This window comes from Topomyia yanbarensis, chromosome 2 (assembly GCF_030247195.1).
Source record: "Topomyia yanbarensis strain Yona2022 chromosome 2, ASM3024719v1, whole genome shotgun sequence".
Taxonomy (NCBI): Eukaryota; Metazoa; Arthropoda; class Insecta; order Diptera; family Culicidae; genus Topomyia; species Topomyia yanbarensis.
Window position 1 is genome coordinate 328,858,936 of NC_080671.1, and position 22,034 is coordinate 328,880,969.

General features: G+C 39.7%; 1 protein-coding gene across 1 annotated transcript; it reads right to left on the reverse strand.

Moving 5' to 3' along the window:
* Positions 1-1,954: 1,954 nt before the first annotated feature.
* On the reverse strand, positions 1,955-21,359 carry LOC131683859 (ubiquitin-conjugating enzyme E2 G1). The gene is made up of 3 exons (XM_058966219.1): positions 20,948-21,359; positions 7,016-7,118; positions 1,955-3,603 (listed from the first exon to the last, which is right to left on the reverse strand). The coding sequence occupies exons 1-3, from the start codon at positions 20,991-20,993 to the stop codon at positions 3,249-3,251; spliced, it is 504 nt and encodes a 167-aa protein (XP_058822202.1). The 5' UTR covers positions 20,994-21,359; the 3' UTR covers positions 1,955-3,248.
* Between the last annotated feature and the right edge of the window lie 675 nt (positions 21,360-22,034).

Genomic DNA, 22,034 nt, shown 5'->3' on the forward strand with positions numbered 1-22,034 from the left:
AGAATCGAAGCTGTTCAACGCAGGTTCATACGCTTCGCCCTTCGGTATCTCCCATGGCGAAACAGATTTCAGCTGCCGAGCTATGAAAACCGTTGCCAAGTAATACACCTCGATACACTCAGCATTCGGAGGAACTGCTCTCGAGCGTTGTTCATCTCGGACTTACTCTCTGCCAGAGTGGATTGACCTTTAATCCTCAGACGTCCGGATCTTCAAGCCCGCGTTCGAGCTCTACGTAATAACTCTCTTCTGCGAGTTCCGTTCAGGAGAACCAACTATTATTGCCGGAGCGCTGTTACCGGACTCCAGCGAAGTTTTAACAGTGTGGCGACGGCCTTTGACTTCAACCGGCCGCGGAATGCGATAAAAGCGAAAATGTTGGCAATTTTAAAATGTAATTAGTTTAAGAAACCACCATTGGGGCCAAGGGGCCTGTTGGTGAAGGTAATAAACATAAACATAAACATGAGCGTGTGAGTGCTATCGGAATAAATAGACTTCGCTCAACTCCCATTGAATCGTGTGAACGCTATAACGTCGACCCGTTGTGCTTCTGGATTGTTTACATATTTTTTATTACGGTTATAAGCAAGCCGTGTGTTCTGTCAGACCTATTTAAACCACATTGGTATTGCACAGCTTTGCCAGCGTCTTCTGTCAACATTCGACATCGCTCGACAACAGCGAACAGCTCTGGAGCTCCTCAAGGTAGTATACTCAGCCCTCTGCTATTATCGCTGTTTTTTAATGACGTTTCTGATATTTTAAAGCCTGGTGGCAAACGATTTTTCGCTGGCGACCTTAAACTATATTACGTAATTCGTAATCAGTTCGACTGCCTGGTACTGCCAGTTGTTCTGGATACTCTCAACGACTGGTATGTGCGGAATATGATGGTGTTGTGTATTCCCAAATGCAGTGTCGTCAGCTTTCGTCGTCGTCGTGTTTAATTATAATATTTCTGGATATCAGCGACATCGTGTTGACCACATTAAATGTCTCGGAGTAATACTGGATTACAAGCTAACTTACCATCATCACTTCTCTGCTACAAACGACAACTGGAGTTCAATATCCAGCGAATTTCGTTATCCTTTGTGTTTTAAATCTCTTTACTGTTCATTAGTGCGATCAATGCTGTTTGGATCGATAGGATCAAAGGCGTTCAGAGACGGTTTGTCAGGTCAGGTATCGCCGTACGCTGTCGTTTGACCTGCGCACCGTTGCTGAAGAGAATGACTACTAGCACAAATGCACCTCTATGCGCCATCTCGTACTTTTCGTCTCTTTTTCCTGAAATGAGACCAATAAAATATGCTGCCTGTCATTGCAACGGTTCAGAGGTTCAACGAGTTCTCCGAAATACTTGTTTTTAACCTCACCGCATCCGGATTCCGAAGGTGAAATTTCATTCATATATTAAATGTTAGATGAATAAATTGTTACAAATAAAAATACACATACGGTGGCTCAGATCTGGTAGGAGGAAGCAGTTAGATTAGATTTTATTTATTTGATGTGGTCTCTTTAACCTATATCATTCGGGACCACAGGAGGAAGTAGTAGACTGACAAAAACCTTTCCACCGAGGCTCTTCGCATAGACAACTGTGCTCAGAACATGAATGCAGACAAGCATTTCTTTCATTGTTGGGCATATACAGAATTTCGGATTTGTCAATGATACATGAATCTAGTTCACATTTTTGTTTAGGCTGTTTTTTATTACTTTCTTTTCATATTTATATGTGTGTGTGTATTTCACATCTATCGTAATAAATTGTTGCGATTCAATCAATCGGGTCCAACGAAGTCTTTGTTCAGCAACAGTGTGGGAGTTGGAAAAATAACAAACACACTCTTTCGTTTTTTAGTTAGTGGGGTAATAAAATGCAACTGGCTCATGTTGGATTGGGGAAAAGGGCAGTGTTTTCATATAATTGAAAAAAATCTGATTACTGTTAATCGTCCTTTTTTATTCTAGCGAACTTAACATTACTTGTATTGTTTAAGGAGAAGAATAAGTGCTGTCCTTGTGGGTGGTAATAATTCGCTGACTTTTGGATGATTTTAGTTGTTAGTGTAAGGGTAGATATTTACTTCAGCAGGATTATTCTTAACCATAGATCCAAAGGATGCAGTAGAAGTTACTTAGTCGGTTTGGTTTGGTTACACGTTGCTTGCTTGTCTGTCTGTGAAAACTGCACTATTTACATGTCCAGATGCCCAGTGGCAATCCTTCTATTTGAATCTGATTAGGTTAGCGTCATAGGAAACAGAAGTACATATCACACAAAAGTTTCAGATTTTAACGTAATTTAAAAGCATGTTCATTTCCTTTCGCCTGAAGTACAGAACAAAGCACTGCGAAAGGTCCTATGAAAAATTAATTTAACTTATATTTAGTATCAATCTCATTACAGCTTGTTTTCGTCTTGACAGCTGAATACAAATGAGCAGTCACAAAGGTTTATACTTTTTGTTTTGGCTGAGTGATTCTATTTTATTTGCTTCACTCTCCTGTTAAGTCTGAGGAGTCACTACATACGCAAGTACAGAATTTTGTTTGTAACAGGACAAACGTGTGATTCATTTCCTGAGTGTGGGCGTTCGAGCATGCATCCTTTTTTACTTTCCTAGCTGTCAACTTTTCATATCAAACTGTTCACGAAAATCGATTTCCTATTGATTTACCACCTGCTGAGCGTTCGCTTACGTTTTGAAGCACTTTATCTAAACTAATCAAAACACATCGCAAAAAACTGTTCGGTCTCTTTCGGAAATTTCTCAATTGATATGCGGTTTGTAATCGCCCCAAAGTACTTAGAAAATAGAGCACGTTTTAATGGGTTTTTATTTTCAGCTGACAAAAACTGAACTAAAATTATCACTAAGGGACAGAAATGCGGAGCATTTTTGAAAAAAAAACACACTACACAATGGATCATGCCCTTTGATCGTTCAAAAAATATCTGAAAAACAACCCATGCTCAAATCACAGAGGACAATTCGCCCCTCGAATTAAAATTTGCAAAATCTCGAAAGCGAACGATGTATTGCAGCGTCTTCTAATATTCTGTTTTTTGCATGCTGTGCTTCTTTCTTTGTTCGAGGAGGGAAAACCAACCATCGACATCATTATTATCAATCATAATCATCATCATCATCTTCGTCATCAAATTCTTTCCTTTCTCATTAGAATAGTAATAATTAATTAATTAATAAATATAAGATTATTAAAAAATCCTACTAACAATCCTCTTGACTCTTCCGTACACACCGTGCCACCTTTCGTTTAAAATCTGGATACGCCTCTCGCCATTCCTTCGCCGCGTCCACATTCGCCGGCGATTCGTCGTTGGGGTCGGCCAGCATCGAAATCACCGATATCAGGATCGTTTCCACGGTGTGCACCGGCAGCCAACGTTCGGAGGCCTTCTCGTAGCCCCACTTGTCATCGCCGGGCTCATGCAGGATGCTAATGCACACGTCGCCGTTGCGGTCGATGTTCGGGTGCCAGATCTCTGTTACGAACTTCATGCGCGGAGGCCGCAGCGGGTACTCCTTCGGGAAGTGCAGGTGTGCCTTGAAGAAACCGCCCTCGCTGTAAACCGGAGAAAAGAGGTCGAGAGAAAAAAATCGGTTAGCAAAAAATAAAGCTATCAAAATGAGGGATGTTACGAAACAGACACTCTAAACCTTAAATACAAACTGTTACCATTTAGCAAGGTGCCGAATTTTGTGATAGAAATAATATAAAGTATAAAACGTATCCATCCCGAGAATTGAGTATTAATGGAAAACAAAAATAATGCATATATCTTACTTTCAATATATACTTACAAAATCCCATTTCATGAACATTGGCAAAACCCTACACAGTACGACCTTTAGCGGAGTTATACAAATTTCAAGAGATTCTAGTATGAGAAATTCTATAAAAAAATTGCTAAATTCTGGTAATTGCTACGAAACTCGGGGAATCCCTACAAAACTAAAGAAAGCCCTTACAGTCTTACAAATTTGAAGAAAGACCAATAAAGGGTCTGGGTCATTTGGCATAATGGTCATTTGGCATTCTGTTCATTTGGCATAGTGGTCATTTGGCATAATGGTGATTGGCACAATGTTCATTTGGCATAATGATTTGACATAATGGTCATTTGGCATGATGATCATTTGGCATAATGGTTATTTGACATTTGAAGAATTGATCACACTGAAGGTCATGTGACTTTTTCCTTATCGTAGGGAGAGCGGACATAATTTCAAACTTGATGAGAAGTAAACTGCCGCTATAAGCATAACTGTCCCATGATCTATGGGATTCCCTATATACATGAGACAATTATGCGTAGAGCGGCAGTAAAGTCATTGGGCATAATTTTGAGATGTGAATCTCAAACTTCTGAATCGTTTGGTATAACTATTTTTGTGTTTCGGAAAACATTAAGTATATTGGACGTATACTCATGGGTATATTCATCAGATTGTACTCCATTTGGCATAAGGTCACTATGCATAAGTCATTCGCCATAACGGTCATTTGGCATAATAACCATTTGGCATAATGGCTATTTGGCATAATAGTTATTTGGCATAATCACTACATTGAAACGACAACTTTGGACGGAATGTTAAATACAAAATCAAGAAAACAACTATCTTATTGCCATTATTTATATAGAACGATAACATAATAACATAACAACAATGTATCATAACATAAAATATTTCTTGCTACTAACAAAAAGAAATATGCTATTTGACATTTTAACCCAATAATTCAGTAATCGCTTGCAAATAATCATCACTAATACGACTGATATTTTGCGCAATTTTTAAAATACTAGCGTCGTTCCCCTGGTATGCTTCGCTACCGCTCAATTAGACTTGAACTAGTTATGTTGGAGTAAATCGTGTGAACGAGTGGATTACAGGTTTGCTTGCCAAGTACTGTCGCCTCCGGCACTTGCCGCCGCCTAGTGTCGCTACGCCACATCGATTTCCTACCGTGCTGTCCGACTTCGGTACCGCTCAGTCGGACTTGAACTATACAACTATACTGCCTGTAATAGTAAGCTAGACCCATATAGATAGGGTATCGCACAGAACATGGGACTGACTTGCGATTATGGGCAGTATAGCCCCTATGTTTGAGTAAACCGGACAAACGAGTAGATTACAGGTTTGCTTGCGAAGTATTGCCGCTTCAGACACCACAAATAAATTTAAAAAATACTTGCCGCCACCTACTGTGGCTACGCCGCTTTCTTCTCCGTGGTTTCGCCAAATGAATGTTATGCCAAACGTCCTTTATGCCAAATGACCATTATGTCAGTTGACTTTATGCCCAATGACTATTATGCGAAACGTTTGTATGCCAAACGGGCTTATACCAAATGACCAATCGTCTGACACTTATCTCTTGATAAAGTTTTTAACTATCAGTGTATTTCTTTGAGTAAATTCTTTCCTGTATGTAATTTGGTGAAGTTGTTACAAATACAGTTGTAAGTGGCTGGCGAAAAGCCCGCATGTTTGACCACAACGGGCAAACTAGTAGATCATAGGTTTACTTGCACTTACGAGTGCGGGTTACCTATCATCTTGCCTGGTAAACCAAAGAGGCTTCGGCCGCTTCGGATTTTTTCGCTGAATATTTTAATAAAATGGATATTTTGCCTTCCAGTATTTTATTTTTAAGACTCAACTTTCTATTTATTCTGCTTCAAGAATTTGTGTTACTGACATAATGAAATCCATAATACTGACGCTGCGCTACATTGCTTCAAATCGCGTGCAGTCCCCAAGTTTGAATAATCCGGGAAGGGATTCACTGGCAGAGTTACATACAATTGGTGTCTAAAAGTGAACCTGTTGCGACTCGTGACGAATATGAAAAATATTCATTTAAAATTCGTGTTATTCATTCAATTGAATTTCGCACAATAAGATTTATTTCACTGAATATCTGGGTAAATGTTATCAAAGGTTGGTAAAACATACAAAAAATCACCCTTATTCTTGTTTATGACGAATGCGCGATTCGTTCGAAAGTGGTTTGTATTCCCGTTTACGACAGCAAAATCAAATAGACTTACTATTCGTTCGAATCGCTTTTCAAATGAATCTCGCATTCATCAGAAACTAGAATAAGGGTGAATAATTATCATCACTTTCATTGCGCCAAGGCCTACTTTGAAGCGTTGGATTCGTTCTTGCATGTTCTCTTCGTGCAATTAGGTTCTTTACTAAAACAGTTAACCTCATTTTTCTTGTATTGTACTGTTTACATGGACTTAGAAAATTTTGTGGACGACTAGATTCGTTCGAAGGAAATCGTAAAGAATTTTTCTAAGTCCATGTAAACAGTACAAGCGAACTGTCAAGAAAAGTGAGGTTAACTGTGCCAGTAAAGAACCTAATTCAATATTTTACGCTGACGTCACAAATGAACTCTAGTGTTGATTTGTCACAGTTCGCTTGTACTGTTTACATGGACTTAGAACAATTCTTTGCGAATTGCTTCGAGCGAATCTAGTCGTGAGGTTAACTGTGTCCGTAAAGAAACTAATTTGAATATCTGTAGCTCTGATCACAGGTTTGCTTGCAAGGGGCCGTCTCTATGGGTGCTTACAGAGTGGCAGCGAGAAGCTGAGCGGGGGCTGGTACTGACAGTAGAATGCAGATGCGGGAAGCTGCTTGCAGCATGTCAAATGTAGCCTGTCAGAATAAAAGCAGGTAGTCAGCGAAAATTCTCTCACCTTTCACTCTGACATCGTCCCTTCGATTTGCAGCAAGCAGGTTTCTCACATTTTAACGTCAATTTCAGCCCCAACTCAGCTTCCCGCCGCTCTTTATGCGGGCTAAGGCTACATGACAAAATTCATTTTCTTTGGATAAATGGAAATATTGGCAGCAGTCTGCATACCTTTTCATGTTTTTCAGGGTCCAATGACAGTCAGCTAGCTAACCCCTTATCGTAAAACCGTCACTTAACGCACAATACTTACTATAACGTGTCTGGAGGCCCAATTATAAGTACTTCCCATCTGAAAATATCATTGTCATCGATCAAGCCAGCCGAAAATCCTTCCACGGGGTTTTTGCTCAGTTCTGAAAGAAGGAAAGAAAAAAAAAGTCTTTTAATTAACGGTAAAATGGTATTAAACGGATCGAGATACCCACTAGAGGTTAAGAGAGTTTATCGTAGCTGGACCCGACCCGAACCCAGGGTTGCCTGTCTGAATCACTCACTACAATTGCAGACGAGACGAGAAATGTCACCCACTAAAATACCGCTTAAGGCTAATTGCAGCGGACTGTGATTCTGATTGATATATTGAGTGTACGGTTTCGATGTGCGGGTGTAGGGATCTCACGATCGCGTGGAAATGAGCGTTTATTATTGTTTGTGCTTGAGACCGTGTTGAACTGATTGTAAATGCAATAGCGTTAAATATACCATTGGCGGGTAGAATCGAGGCTGGGAACTTCTAGACGGGATCGATCCATGGTCGCGCGAACGCGGGCATTTGTAGGTTCGTGCTTCAGGCCGCGTTTATGAGTTAACAAGTGCTTAAACGATAATTTAAGCATCGTGGCGTTTTCATGTTTTTGCGAAATAGCCAAGTGTGCGGGGATTATCGCGAAGAATTCGAGAGATTGTATATTAACATGTTTGATCGCATAGGAATTGCGTGTGCGCTAGTGTATATGAAACCTCGAGTGTATAAATTCGTTTGTGAAACTATGTTGTCATTTGCATATTCGCATAGAAACTTGAATATTCGCGCGAATCATGAGTCCGATGTTTAGGTTTGAGTGTGTAGCTCAGATATTATAACAGAAGCCATAGACCTAGACTGCTAGGATCAAGGGAAGGGGGCGTGACCAATGCATAATCGCACGGGAACACGCGTTTGTATAATCCCACTTGAGACAGTCTTTATAAATTGTAGGTAGGAAATCCCAATGTAAACGCACTCAATTCAATACAAAAAACCTGTTTTAATCCACCTAGCGGTGCAATTGTGCCTTTCTCATTTCTCTAAACTATGGCACGGAGGCTTTTTATGTTCAACATAATTGTGGAAATGTCCATTACATTCTTAGTACACTTTGCACTTATACACAATGGCATGCCAGCCACGAACTTGATGAGCTACGTGTCGACGGTGAAACACTTGAAACAAAAAAATATCATACTCCATTAGCCTAATCAGCATTAGATCAATGTTATCTGCTTGCTAACTCATTTTGTCATGCGGGGATGGATATGTGAGGAGGGCGAAAGTCCCATGAACGAATGACTCCCCAGCTTAAATTGGTATGCTTTGTAATATAGTGGTGGTTTAAAGATGATGGGGTTGGAAGGGAGGGGTATGAGGTGGTGGTCTGAGGGGTGATTTAAGGAGATTTTTAAAGGAGGGGAGTGAACAGTAGAGGGGGAGTGTAACCCCTCTCCGTTAACCATCAACTACGCCCCTGTTAAAATCCAGAAACCTTAAGCGAGTCGAAAAAAAAATTATTATTAGGTTGACGTTTTTCAGAGTGATTGCATAACCTTTCTATATGAGAAAGGCAAAAATGTGCAAAATCCAAAAAAGTGAATCTTCGTCAAATTTTTTTCGTGTTTGCATCAAATCTCGACGTTTTATGCACCTCGAATACATTTGTCATCAAAAATAAAAATTCTATTTTTAATTTTTCCTATAGTTTTTATGAGAAATTTCTGTGTGGCCGCACTCTGAAAACCGTAATTCCGGAACCAGAATTCCGATCGATCCAAAATTCAATAGCAGCTGATGAGAAGGTTGCACCTTTCATTTGAGACTAAGTTTGGGCAAATCGGTCCAGCCATCTCTGAGAAAAATGAGTGACATTATTTGACACATACGCACATACATACATACACACACACACATACACACACACATACACACACATACAGACTTTTTCCGATCTCCACGAACTGAGTCGAATGGGATATGACACTCGGCCCTCCGGGCCGGGATTAGGTTGACGTTTTTCAGAGTGATTGCATAACCTTTCTATATGAGAAAGGCAAAAAGAACATCTTCAAGATTTGCAAACTGTAACAGAGTTCTGTATTTGTCACTTCTTACGACAAGCTGGACATGTCCAGAGGAAGATAATGGTGTTATCAACCTCCTAGTAGACACCAACCCCTGGTCAGCCCCATTACTGGTTAGTTTGTCAATTGCTTTAGAGACCATACCAATATGTGAATGTGCATTTGACGACGAAAAATTTCCCTTTATTACGTAAATATGTTTCAGACCAAAAACCCAAAAAGCACACGCATAATTTATCAGGGTTGCGCATCATTTACCCTTTCTTTTTTCATCACGGTTTGAAAGTGCGTTAAATTTTTTTTTTTTTTTTTTTTTTTTTATCCCTTTATGGGCAGCTAGGGCCGAGGGTGGTGGCTAGCGGGTTTCATACATCCTTGACCTGACGGACAAAGCTATGGTGCCTTGAACACAGGCAACGCAGATCCAAGGCCATCATTGAAATGATAAGTTCTGCGTTTGAGATGTACTTCCCCCGGTTGCCAGTCGAATACCTGTAATTATTACTTGTTGCTTTGTATGTATGAATCTAATGTTCAGTCCTGGGTGGTGTATGCGTGGAAGGTGTGGTTTTTAGCGTTCGAGTCCAGGAGTGCATATCTGTCTGAGTTAGCGTGGGCGTTTACTAATTGTGTAATAGTGTGATCGCTAAAGGCTCGAGCATATGAATGCCAGCGTGTCTCCAACTTTGCGTGCATAAATCCGGTTTTAGATCCGTGTTGCCATTCGCACATTCACGTATATTCTCGAACGAACGCGCGCGGACCGTGAATCTAATAATTAATTTTCAGTGTTTGGTAGAGAAACGTGTTGTCTAGTGAATATGAGCATCTTTCCCGATCGGTCCAACTGAAGGCATGAGTCTAGGCTGATCGAGAGTAGAGAATTCCGAACGTAGCCGGTCTATGATCGCGCGAGTGGTGGGTGCTTGAGACCGCGGTTGTAAAGTTATAGGTGCTGAAAAGTTCACTTAAGTAAAGGGGTGTTGGCGAAATTGCGAGCGTAGGTGTATGTGGATGATTGAAATTGTAATGTAAGTTCGCGTTTTTGACTAGGTTTGTGTTATCGCGAAAGTTAGGGGCGTTTGCACGTTTTGGATGTGAATGTATATGGGAGAATATGCATTGACTGTGCTAGTGAATATCAGTATGAACCCAACTCAAGATACAGTAATAAAAGGAAAAATAACATGCCGAATGTTTCTTTTTTTAGGTCAATAACCGTGCATTGAAGAATGCTCAAAAACTCTGAACTAGGCCCCGTCGAGTCCAGTCTGTCCGTCTCGTCCTGTCGTGTCTGGGGTTTCCAGGTTACATGCATTCACCAGATGAGACTAGCTTATGTCAGCTTACTTGTGCACTGGTTTCGTAGAATCGAGACGATCATCGAAATGATAGATCCTACGAGTGAATGCACTTGGCCCAGTCACCTGTCAAGCATTTGTGTATTTGTGTGTGTTGAGATATGTGTAGAGCCCGTAAATAATATTTTAATACGAATATTTTATACTTCAAAACAAGAAATGTGTAATGAACTACTTGCAGTTTGTTGATCGTTCCTACTTATCTGATACCATCGAGTATGAGAATACATATCCATTGCTCTAAAACCTGGCGACGTCCGATGGCAGAGAAGAATCATTGTTGGCAGCAATGTTGCTCTTCTTGGATGTATGAGCTCAAAAAGGTCATCACAAGAAAATAACGCATGAGACCGAAAATAAATAAAAAAAATAAAATAAAGAGAAGAGTTAGTATTGTTATTGAGTATTAATAATATGCCGATTTTTTCGAGAGTTGTCCTACTGGAACTGTAGAGCTAATTGATTTAATTAAGGCATGGACCTAGACTTCTGGAATCGGGGATAGAGACTTCCGGACGCGAACGATTCATGAATGCGCGAGTGCGGGGGACTGTAGGTTCACGCTTGAGACTGCGTTTGAGTGATTACAAGTGCCGAGAGGTTCATATTATCACCGGGATGTTATAATGTCTGGAAGAGCGCGAGTATGGGTTGCGTGGATGGTCGCGAAGGGCTCAAGCATTTTGATATTTTTTTTGTCGCGTGTATGTGACTTTGCATTCGATTTTTATGTAGTTTCGCGGGAACACGGGCATTTGGAGGTTCACTCTCGAGACCGGGATTGTTAATTTATAAGTGCTAAACCATTCACTTAGTCACCAGGGTGTTATACTTTTTACGAGATCGTGGGTGTAGTCGTGCGTGGATGATCGAGAAGGACTCGAGCGTTTGTATGTGGACGTTTTTGTCGCGTGTGCTAGTATGTAACTTCGCGTGGACACATTATTTTTATAAGCGTGTGGCCATTCGCATGTTCGCGTATTCTCCAACGATCGCACATGGACGTCTTGTCTAGTTTTTATTTCTATTGGTCCAACTAAAGGCATGAATTTGGGCTGCTATGATCAAGGGCGGAGACTTCCGGACGTGACCGTGATTGCGCGAGCTTAGGTTCTTAGGTTCCAACGTTCACCTAATCAATCGGGGTGTTTGAATATTGGCGAGATCGCGGGCGTTCGTATTTGTGACCAGGTTTGTGTTATCGCGTAGACCACGTTTGTACGTTTGGAATGAGGTGCCTGCAGAGAGAATTGGGCCCTAAACCCACATTGTATATTATTTGACCATAGCAGTGGATAATAAAGGTCGCCAAGTTAAGTACTAAAATTGATCACAATGTAGCTTAACTAAAAAGAAAATAATCGTATCCCAAGTTTATGTGATATAATCACTGTAATACTGCTTTGGTGGAAAAGCCCCCGGACCACATCAAGGTACAGTATCATGCCGAGGGGGTTTGAAAGTGCGTTAAAATTGAACTCTTTTTCCCTGTCTGCTTTGTTACGCATCTTCACTTTTCGCCAGCGATTTCCGCTGCCACTTAATTCATACAACGCAGCTTTAATAAACATACTGCAGTATGATTGTGTTTCGTATTTCACAGCATGTTTCCAGTTAACGTTTGTACTGCTTCGGAACCATTCATAAATTACGTAACGCTTTTGGGAGGGGGGGGGGGGGGGTGGGTAAGACAAAGTGTGATAAGCTAGAATAAGCTGGAATTACGTAACATGTTTTTTGTTACGTAATTTATGAATGTTCTCTAACGACCACGGTGGTTCCAGAAACAGTAAAGGCAAACTGTAGGTATATTTGCTCGCAGTCAAGAAAATCGACCGAAACACCCTGGACATTCGAGGAAAATATTTGATACAGTGTACTGCTGGCTGAAGTATCCATAATAATCTATTCAGATAAGGTAAGGATCCTACTTTGGCACTATTAGAGAGAGGCTTACACTATTTTTTGAACAACTTCAAAATAAAGCAATATTATGTATATTATGTATATAATGCTTATATAACAGAAATATCTCTATTTTCAGCATATTTTCATATCATATTCTGTGCATCTATTCTCACCCCAACGATACAATTATCGCCTCCTGGGCGTGCCAATTTTCACCTCATCGAAAACCGATTTGGTTGAAACGCAATATCTTATATTTCATTTGCGTCGATTCTGACTACGTATCCAGATCATGGACGGATTTGTAAAACGTATCATTCTACTTTTTCAGCCGATCAAAACAAACGTAAACATCACGCACACGTACGAACCTCATCAGCTGTTGGAAGAAGAGTGTGCAGTATTGCACTCGCAAGAAATAATAAAGCGAAGGCCAACAATTGGTGATGACAAGTTTCGCAGCAAACATTGTATTCACCCAGGCCGAATTTTATGTTTAAATGAAAATAAAATCTCTGCAATCAGTAATCAGTAGAATTGATTGATTATCTGTATCTGTAATTGGATTACAATATATTTTCAAGTTTATGTTTTAGTTTAGCCGCACTGGTTATTTGGTTCTCTGCGCTGAATGCAAAAAGTTTGTTTTGATTGTGGTAGTGTATCTGGAAAGACATGGTGATAATGTGCGCCACCGTATTTCTGGAATCACGTATTTTAGCACTAAGCCCATCCTAGCGTTCAACGAGTGCTTTTGTAGTGAATTAATAAGAAATGGATTCTCCTGCTAAAATAAAGGTATGTATCAGTGCAATGTTTGACATATTTCTGACGGAATAACGAGATAGATGGCAGTAATTGTCGGGTCATAACACATAGCTTAGTTAAGCACCGTTGCGTGCTGTTTCGTTTCGTTATGTGAATGAGGCGAAATAGCAGACTTTTCAAGAAGGTGTTTTCATTTTAATTAAAACTAGTATTTATAGAAGAGTTCTAAATAAATATGTGCACTACAGATAAAGCCTATAACTTGAATTTGTTTTTGCACACCTGGTTCAACCAACTAGATATTGTCATTATCCCATATGCTTGGTTCGAAACCAAGAGGTGCGAAAGGTCACAATAGGATCTACTGCCATAATAGGCGCCATACCCTACGTGCCCGAAACCGAAACAGTAAAATGGCAAACAGCGTTATATAATCTCTTTCAAACGTTAAATACACTGAACTCTTTCTTATGCGGGTGTTACGTGCCGCATAACTTTAAAAAAATCTCATGTTGCGCTTCATAATTTTCAAAATTAACAGAAATTTGAACTAACTTGCGAAATTCGCATAACAAAACAAATCACTTGCCAAATCTCCGCAAAAAAGACTTCAGAGTATAGACACTTTTAAGGCATTCTCAGAAGCAAAAGGATGGCCGATATTTAACCCATTCCATAAACAAAAACAATTTCAAATAGTTTAACTAAGAAAATTTTCATTCATTTGAGCATTCACAGTTACAAGTTAGAACAGAACTTATTGAAATTAGCGCTGCCGTGTGGGATGAAAAATTAAATTTTGCAGGCAACTGGCACTGTTAATTAGGTTTTACGACGGGAGATGCCATCCCTGCCATCCGCTATGAAGAGATAGAGACCAGCTCTATACCAACGTATGGAGTTTGACAGTGACCTACATATATCGGGCGTTTTAGATATTTTTGGGGCTTTGCATAATATTGAAGCATTCCAAACGACGTTTTGCATCTTGCGGGATAATTAGAGGCCATATCATTACGAATATCGACACTTCGTATCCAAATACAGCATTTGCTGGTTCAACCAAAACAACAGTTTTGATATTCACTTTTTTCTAGCGCATGTAGGGTTTCAAAACTATTTTTCCTTGAAAACGATGGCATCAAGTAACACGAAAAGCCTTTTTCATAAAGATAGGTGCTTGCCTCGCAGTGCAAGAGACTGCATAACTTCTACGTTCCAACACAACACAATTCTCCTAGAATATTTACACTGGTCCAATTGCGTGGAAAGCGTAACCAAAATTAATCCACATTGATAAGTTTTATCAGTTTTCAATAATATTGCAACATAACGTAGATACATGAAAAAATAATTTTCCGTCGGCAACGTAAATTGTTCCTGGCAGAACTGTCCCATCGGAATCCAATCAGACTAATTGCAATAACTTCAGTTCTAAAGCTGATCCTTGTAACTTGTAATACTCAAATGAAAGGCAGTAGTCACATTTATTAGCCTTACTTGTTTTTGTGATCAAATTTTGCCTCAATCAAAAGTTATAGCTGTTTAAAAACGTTGTTGTCCACAAACAACATGGGCATGAAGGGGTTAACCCATTCATGCCCATGTTGAATTCTATAGTTAACCCTTAAATGCATGACTCATTTTCCATTGGTACTCATTTTTCGGTATGGATACGTTATTTACTTCTTGTTGAGCCTTTATATCACAGAATTCGGTATGTTGCCAAATGGGTTTAACATTTAAGGTACTTAATGGTACTTATTAGCACTGTGCCGTATTGATGATTTAGTGCTTGTCCCTCGCCCTAAACAGAGGTTTCTGAAGGGTATTAGATGGTTACCAAAAGTTTAACTAAAACATAATCAGGGAAATAAAACTTTTCTGGTAACGCTCTAGCACCCCGTTGAAGTATAACGATTTCGCCACCTGGGCGCCAGTTTAACACTATAGAATGAACTTTGTTTACATTCGACGATTTTTAATTCGAGTCAAAGACATCCAGCCGAATTTGAATTCAACGGATACACGTTGTTACATTCGTACTCCCATCTAAACAAACCACCGAGAATAATTCGACGTCAACGTCCCATATGGTACTAGAACAATATGCTGATGTTGAAAAAATGGCGTCTGAAGAATTACCTCGTATTTTATATTCCCATTTATGAACAGGAGCTTATTATAAGGACCAAATAACGTAATGCCGTGTTAAATTAACGATATTTTACGAATAATATACCATTTATTTAAAAAAAATTGTATTTAGAGCGATTTTTACAGATAAAATTTAATGTTTTGGTCCCTTTAGCGACATCACACTGGCTTTGTTTTTTTAATATAAAAATACATTATTTTATTAGTAGTTTATTGACCCATGTTGTCTAGAAAAAATATTATCATTACATGTACTACTTTTCAATTCACAAGCATTTTCGTAATTCGGGGGGCTAACCCCAGAGCAGGCTAACCTAGAAAATCCAAAAGGTGCTAACCCACAATTCACACATCCTTTCCTTATATTTCGTTTTAGAGTTATGGTGGCTTTGGCAAAGTTGTTGTGTGACATCTAGCACTTCATTTGATCATTTCATATTGGTTCGGAATTCAGTCGCTAGGGCGGCGCTGTTATCAACTTTTTAATGGAACGAGATAGAAAAATGGTGTCTACAGCAAAGTTGTATATCAGGTAATTATAAGTATATCTGCTGAAGACACCAACTTTGTAGGTCCTACAGGTTTTGAAGCATCGCGCATTTTTGACAACACAACCTGTAAGTAAACGTACAGGACCTTGCATCTTCAGAAGATATGTTTAAAATGATAGCACCTACAACTTTCTCGAAAACACCACATTTCTATCTAGTTTTATGAAAAAGTTGATAACAGCGCCGCCCTAGCGACTGAATTCCGAACTAGTGTAATTCAACCAAATTAAGCGCTAAGTGCCATACAGCAACACTTCCAAAATCACCATAACTCTATAACAAAAGATAATAATTGATTCCACGTTTTGCCTTTCTCATATAAAGAAAGGCTATGCAATCACTGTAAAAATTGACTTTTTAACCGAGGCCCGGAGGGCCGAGTGTCTTACACCATTCGATTCAGTTCGTCGAGATCGGCAAATGTCTGTGTGTGTATGTATGTGTGTGTCATTTAAAGTCATACAATTTTCTCAGAGATGGCTGAGCCGATTTTTGCAAACTTAGTTTCATCTGAAAGGTATAACGCTCCCATAAGCTGCTATTGAATTTTTAGTTGATCCGACATCCGGTTCCGGAGTTACGGGTTAAAGAGTGCGGTCACACCAAATTCCCATATAAACTGGTACCACCATGATGTTCAAATGATGTAAAACATATTAAAATTGATGTAACATTACTCTAGTTTGCGGGTCTGGATCACTAATGATCAATCAAAGAAGCTTTGACCACATTGGCCACCTATGACGGTTCATAACGCCCCCGGGGAACCCGCCAAGTTCCTAAGCTAATAACACACCCATTCCCCAACGAATTCTCTACCGATTTTTACAAACTTACAAATGAAAGATACAGTAATACCATTGACTGCTGCTGAATTTCATTCGGTTCTGAATCTTGCTTCCGGAGTTACAGGGATGTTAGTAAGGATACACTGGAATTACCCATATAAATCGGTACAATCGTAATACCTCAGAGGCTAAAATGGTCACCAAATTACTTCTAATCGCAGATCTAGATCACTGATTGACAATCAAACATTCTTTGAATATATTGTCCACTATCGACGATTCCGGAAGTCCGGAATTCCAGGCATATTCCACAATTAAAGTCACATAGGTTCTTCGGTGATGACTGAACCGATTTTCTCAAACCAAGTCTCAAATGGAAGGCAAAATATGCAGTTGAGTATTGCGTCGCGGCCCCTCCCCCCGCCTTGCCCTTACACCTCCCTCCTTCATCACTCCCCTCCCCTTGGACCACCCTCACGCCCGCATTTCCTTCATCCACCCCGTATACCGAAATAAGATGAAGGATTTCTGACGCATCCTCCACTCCCACTCTACTAACCCCCCATTCCCTCCACTTTCAAACCCATTCCACCAACATCACATGAAGATAACATTGAACTCATGCTGATTAAGCTAATTAAATATTATTTTTTTGCCTTTCTCATATAGAAAGGTTATGCAATTGCTTCAAAAACCGATTTTCTAACCGAGGCCCGGAGGGCCGAGTCTCATATAACATTAGTCGAGTTTGCCGAGATCGCAAAATATCTGTGTGTATGTATGTGTGTATGTATGTATGTATGTATGTATGTATGTATGTATGTATGTATGTGTGTGTATGTGCGGATTTGTTAACAAAATGTCCACATCGGTTACTCGGAGATGGCTGAACCGATTTTTACAAACTAAGATTAAAATAAAAGATATAATATTCCCATAGGTTGCTATTGAATTTCATTTTCAACCGACATCTTGTTCCGGATTACGAGTTGAAGAGTATGGTTACAAAACAAAATTTGTTGATTTGTGCACATCGGTTTCTCGGAATTTTCTGAACCGATTTTGACAAACTTGATTTTAAATGAAAGGTCCATCAGCTACTGTTGAATTTTGTGTGGATCCGACTTCTGATTCCTGAATTACAGGTTGATACGTACAATCACGCAGCAAATCCCGATTCTAACGAATTCTGCGATGAATGTAAAAAGATGAAATGTTTTCCAAAATGTAAACACAACTGTTGAATTTGTAGATCTAGGTCACCAACAGTCATTCAAAGTCTCTTTGGCCACACTGGCCACCATCGACGGATCCGGAAGCATCCAAATTCAGAATAACGGTTATATTGGCTTCTCGAAAATGGCTAGACCGATTTGATCAACTTAGTCTCAAATGAAAGGTGTTGCATCTCCGGAAACTGATATTAAATACCATCTCCATCCGACTTCCTGCTCCGGAGTTACGTGTTGTGGAGTGCGATCACAGAAAACTCCTATTCAAACCGATGCCGCGATGAATGCAAAAAGGTGCTCTTTTATATACTTACCAAGTGTAATAAGAATGAAAGACATTTCCATAATGTTATATTGTACGAACCAGCTATCAAATCATAGTTTGGAGAAATGAGAAAGGCACAATTGCACCTCTAGGTGGATTAAAACAGGCTTTTTAACTTTCTGACTACAATGCACCGATTTTCTCTTAATCCCCTATTGCTCAGTGAACTTTCAATGTAGAGACATGACACCTTCACTGGGATTTTCAAAAAAATATGCTCAATAATATACATTTGTGCAAGAAATATATATTAGATATAAAATAACCATACATAGCAAGCGTATGAGCGGCCCTTACCTTCAGGAACGACTGCGAGAGATAGTACTGGGGTTACCTCCATGGTCAACTTGGACTGCTAATAGCAAAAAATCTAAAAATTATTTTCAAAATTCCTAAATGGCAGTACACGTAGATTACTTAGAACGATCAAAAAATGCAAAAATGTCGATTTCGGAAGAAAAAAAAGTGGGTTAACCTAGAAAAACTCTAGAAAGAGAACTGCGGAGACTCCATTTTGGATCGATTGGATTCGCGTTTAGCTGTCAAAAAACGAATCCAATCGAACATTACCTATCCTTATCGATGGTCTGCCCCAAAGGGAAGAAGAGCGTGTCCGGATAAGAATAAGAAGAGTGGTAGATTTGACAAGCGCAAAACAGATTCAAGGTAATCTGCATAAGGTGCATGCAAGTGTATACAATAATATTATTGGTGGCAAACGCCTTGAGAACCTCAAAAAGGCTGAAAGCACTAGTTTCTATATTCAAAACATTGTTTTAATTAATTTCGATTTTAACAACTTTTTTTGTGGAAGTAAAGCAGTATTTACGCAATATAGATGCTGCCGATTGTAAAACCAAAACTCTCGTTTTACGTATGCCTATACCTTATCTGATATCATCTTGGGTTTTCACGTCATTTGCAGTTTGACAAGACCAAAATTTGACAAGACCATAATTTGATGTTGGAACGGTCTATCCCTGAGAATCATCATAGGAAGGGCAATCCCTCGATCCTTGTAACATTGGACGTGTTGCCATACAATGCCGGGGCATACGTTGCCAAAAATGCTGTTTTTCTCTCCGCAGTTCTCTTACTAGAGTTTTTCTAGGATAACCCTTTTGGACGCTAGCCATGCAGTTGTTGGTGGACTGGACGTAAGCCCAGCGCTCAACTGCTTCTAGTAATGGCATTTTCGTTTTTACCTAGTGTTATACTGGTGCAGGGCAAAAAAGCGATAGGCTGATCACACCGAAGTTTGAATGAGTGTGGTTCCGATTACACCGAGGTAAAGCACTGGTTGTTTTTGCTTTGCTTTTTATTTCAGAGTTTGATAGCGTGTATTAGCCAGAGTAAGGGGTAAATACCTCTGTCCCATCCCAAAGGAGTCACATTAACCTTCTTAGCCAAGTCACTCCCAACGATTTATTATAACCCCTTTAAACTGAAACGGTTCGTACGGCTGTCCTCGTTTCTTCCTCTTTTAAGATTCGAAACAATTCGTTATTTAAATTGTTCATTAAATAAATAATTTATTTGCCGTCTAGTTTTGAAATATCTTTAAATCCAACCCTGCACAGTAGGCATGGCCGATTTCATATTTGCGTCATATGAAAATGTGCTTCAAATATTTGTATTGACAAGAAAAACGCTGCAGAATAAAGTTTCCAATGCATTGTTTTCCAGGATGTTTTTCAATACTGGCTGTGTAAGGGTTAGAATAAAATAGAAAAGAATAGAATTCTGATTCGTATGCATCAACCAATTTCAAGTTAGAATTCTGTCTGGTTTGACCGGAGTTTAGATGACGAGCAAAAAATCGAAAGCTACCCAAACGAAAATTTTAACGCCTGAATCCGTTGATACAGATGCTGTTTCGATAAACCAGTTTCTAACGAAGGATTCGTTTGATGCTTTATGCAAAAGCCCACAATGTTACGAATGGCACATAATACAAAAATGCCAAGGATTCGCGTAGAGTTAGGTTGAAAGATTATAAATTAGTGGGTACATAATTTAAAGAACTAATGGCATTTTCGGTTTGACACCGCAATACACCGTTGTAGTCGGTGCTAGACTCATTCAAACTTAGGTGCAGCACCCGGTTAAAACAAAAACGCCTTGAAATTCAATCCCAATGTTCTCGATACGCTATCTTACCCAAAAAATCCAATAGTAAAACATTCTAATTTAGGATTTACATTACCAAGTTTTTTTTCCCCTTCATTCATACCTGTTTGGTTAATTGGGGAACTTCCCCGCTACAAGCCCATATCGCTGGACCCACTTTAAAACGGACGATAGAATAGGACATGGAAAAGAAAAAAAATTCATCAGGTATCGATTTTTGTTCTGCTTTTGCTACGATCTTTATTCTCCTTCCCACCCGTTGTCTATCGCACATCGTTCTGGAATGAACTTTGTGATTCATAGAGGCAATGCAGAGAAAATGAGAAGATAATTGATCCCCCTTTGTGTGTGCAGCAGCTGCCAAATAAGCAATGTTATGCAGAACCGACCATCGAAATGATCCGCATCCCGTAATCCTACCAGCCCGAACTGTCAAGATGTGGTTATTTTTAGTCGCCCAGAAGAAAAAGGTCATTATGCGCAAGAAAAATAAGGCAAAAAAACGCCAGACGGCAAATTCTTTTCACCCGAACCCCACCAGCTCAGTCTGCCCTTCTCATAACCAAGTTTCGCCGTGGAATGACGTTATCGATGTAAAATGTAAATACGGTTAATCCATTTCCCTTACCTGCTAACTGTTTTTTCAGCAACAACGAAGACTGAGGCTCTGACATTTAAAAGCTGAACGATTTTTAGTCGATTTTCCCCTAAAAGAAATAACACCGGACAAAAATGTCGAACTTTTCCTTTCGCTTACACTAAAGGCGAAATTTATGCAACGATATGCCACTGTCACGTCGAACCCGAATCAATGCCTCTGCATTGGGTGAACGAATTTAGCCAAATCGCGCAACGCTCGAATATCGGCGAGTTTAATCACTTACAGAAAATGTCCGCTTTTAAAGTGATTATCACAAAAACTTTTGATGGCTGCCTGCGACGAGCCAAACGAAACGAAACGAACGATGCTGATGCTGATGAACTGCAAATCTACTGTGGTGTGTCTGTATGTTTGTCGGACAGCACTGTTGGCTGCACTGCAAAAGCCGGCTTCCGGTTCGGGATACCGGCTCGCATTTTGACGTTTATATACCGTCGTTTTGACACTTTCGTTAAAAAAGTTCAAATTAAGTTACACAGTAAACGAGAATGAGGAAATATAAAGTATAATGTAAGGTGTAATCAACGTTGGTATAACAGGAGGGTGTCACTCCTGTCATCCGCTATTGAGATATACAGACTTTGACAGTAGTCAACATATGTGGGCCTAGCCGGCTCTAGACCCATGTTGCCCGTGCAATAGCATTGGGTTGTTTTGATTTCAACAAAGGCAGATGTTGGCTAGGACAAAATGGCTGCCTAGCAGGGGTTTGTGGTATAATGATCATAGGTATTGAGATATCTGACGTTTAAAATACGCACACTGAGATCTCGCATTTTTATACTACCGCCCTCCCCTTAAGCCCACAAGCGGTTTGTTTTCCTCCCAGTTCGCAGTGCAAATGATTTGTTTTCCTCCCAATTTAAACGTCAAAACGGCACAATACTAACGCAGCTGAATAAGTCTATAATCGTCGGAAGATTTCTGACAGCTGAATTACAACCACAGATGCAAAGTCAAACCACAGGATTGGTTTGTTTGCCTCAAGAAATACCTAACCTCAATCGCCTTTCGCAATGCATTTTTTTTGCTTTCCTCACGAAATAATTCGACA

What these genes read in the sequence shown, in the direction of transcription:
- LOC131683859 (XM_058966219.1), bottom strand. Translation starts at nt 20,993, where the DNA reads ATGTCAGAGCCTCAGTCTTCGTTGTTGCTGAAAAAACAGTTAGCAG. An exon ending in GCTGAAAAAACAGTTAGCAG is followed by an intron (nt 7,119 to 20,947) that starts GTAAGGGAAATG and finishes TCCTTCTTTCAG; the next exon opens with AACTGAGCAAAAACCCCGTG. An exon ending in GGGCCTCCAGACACGTTATA is followed by an intron (nt 3,604 to 7,015) that starts GTAAGTATTGTG and finishes TCCGGTTTACAG; the next exon opens with CGAGGGCGGTTTCTTCAAGG.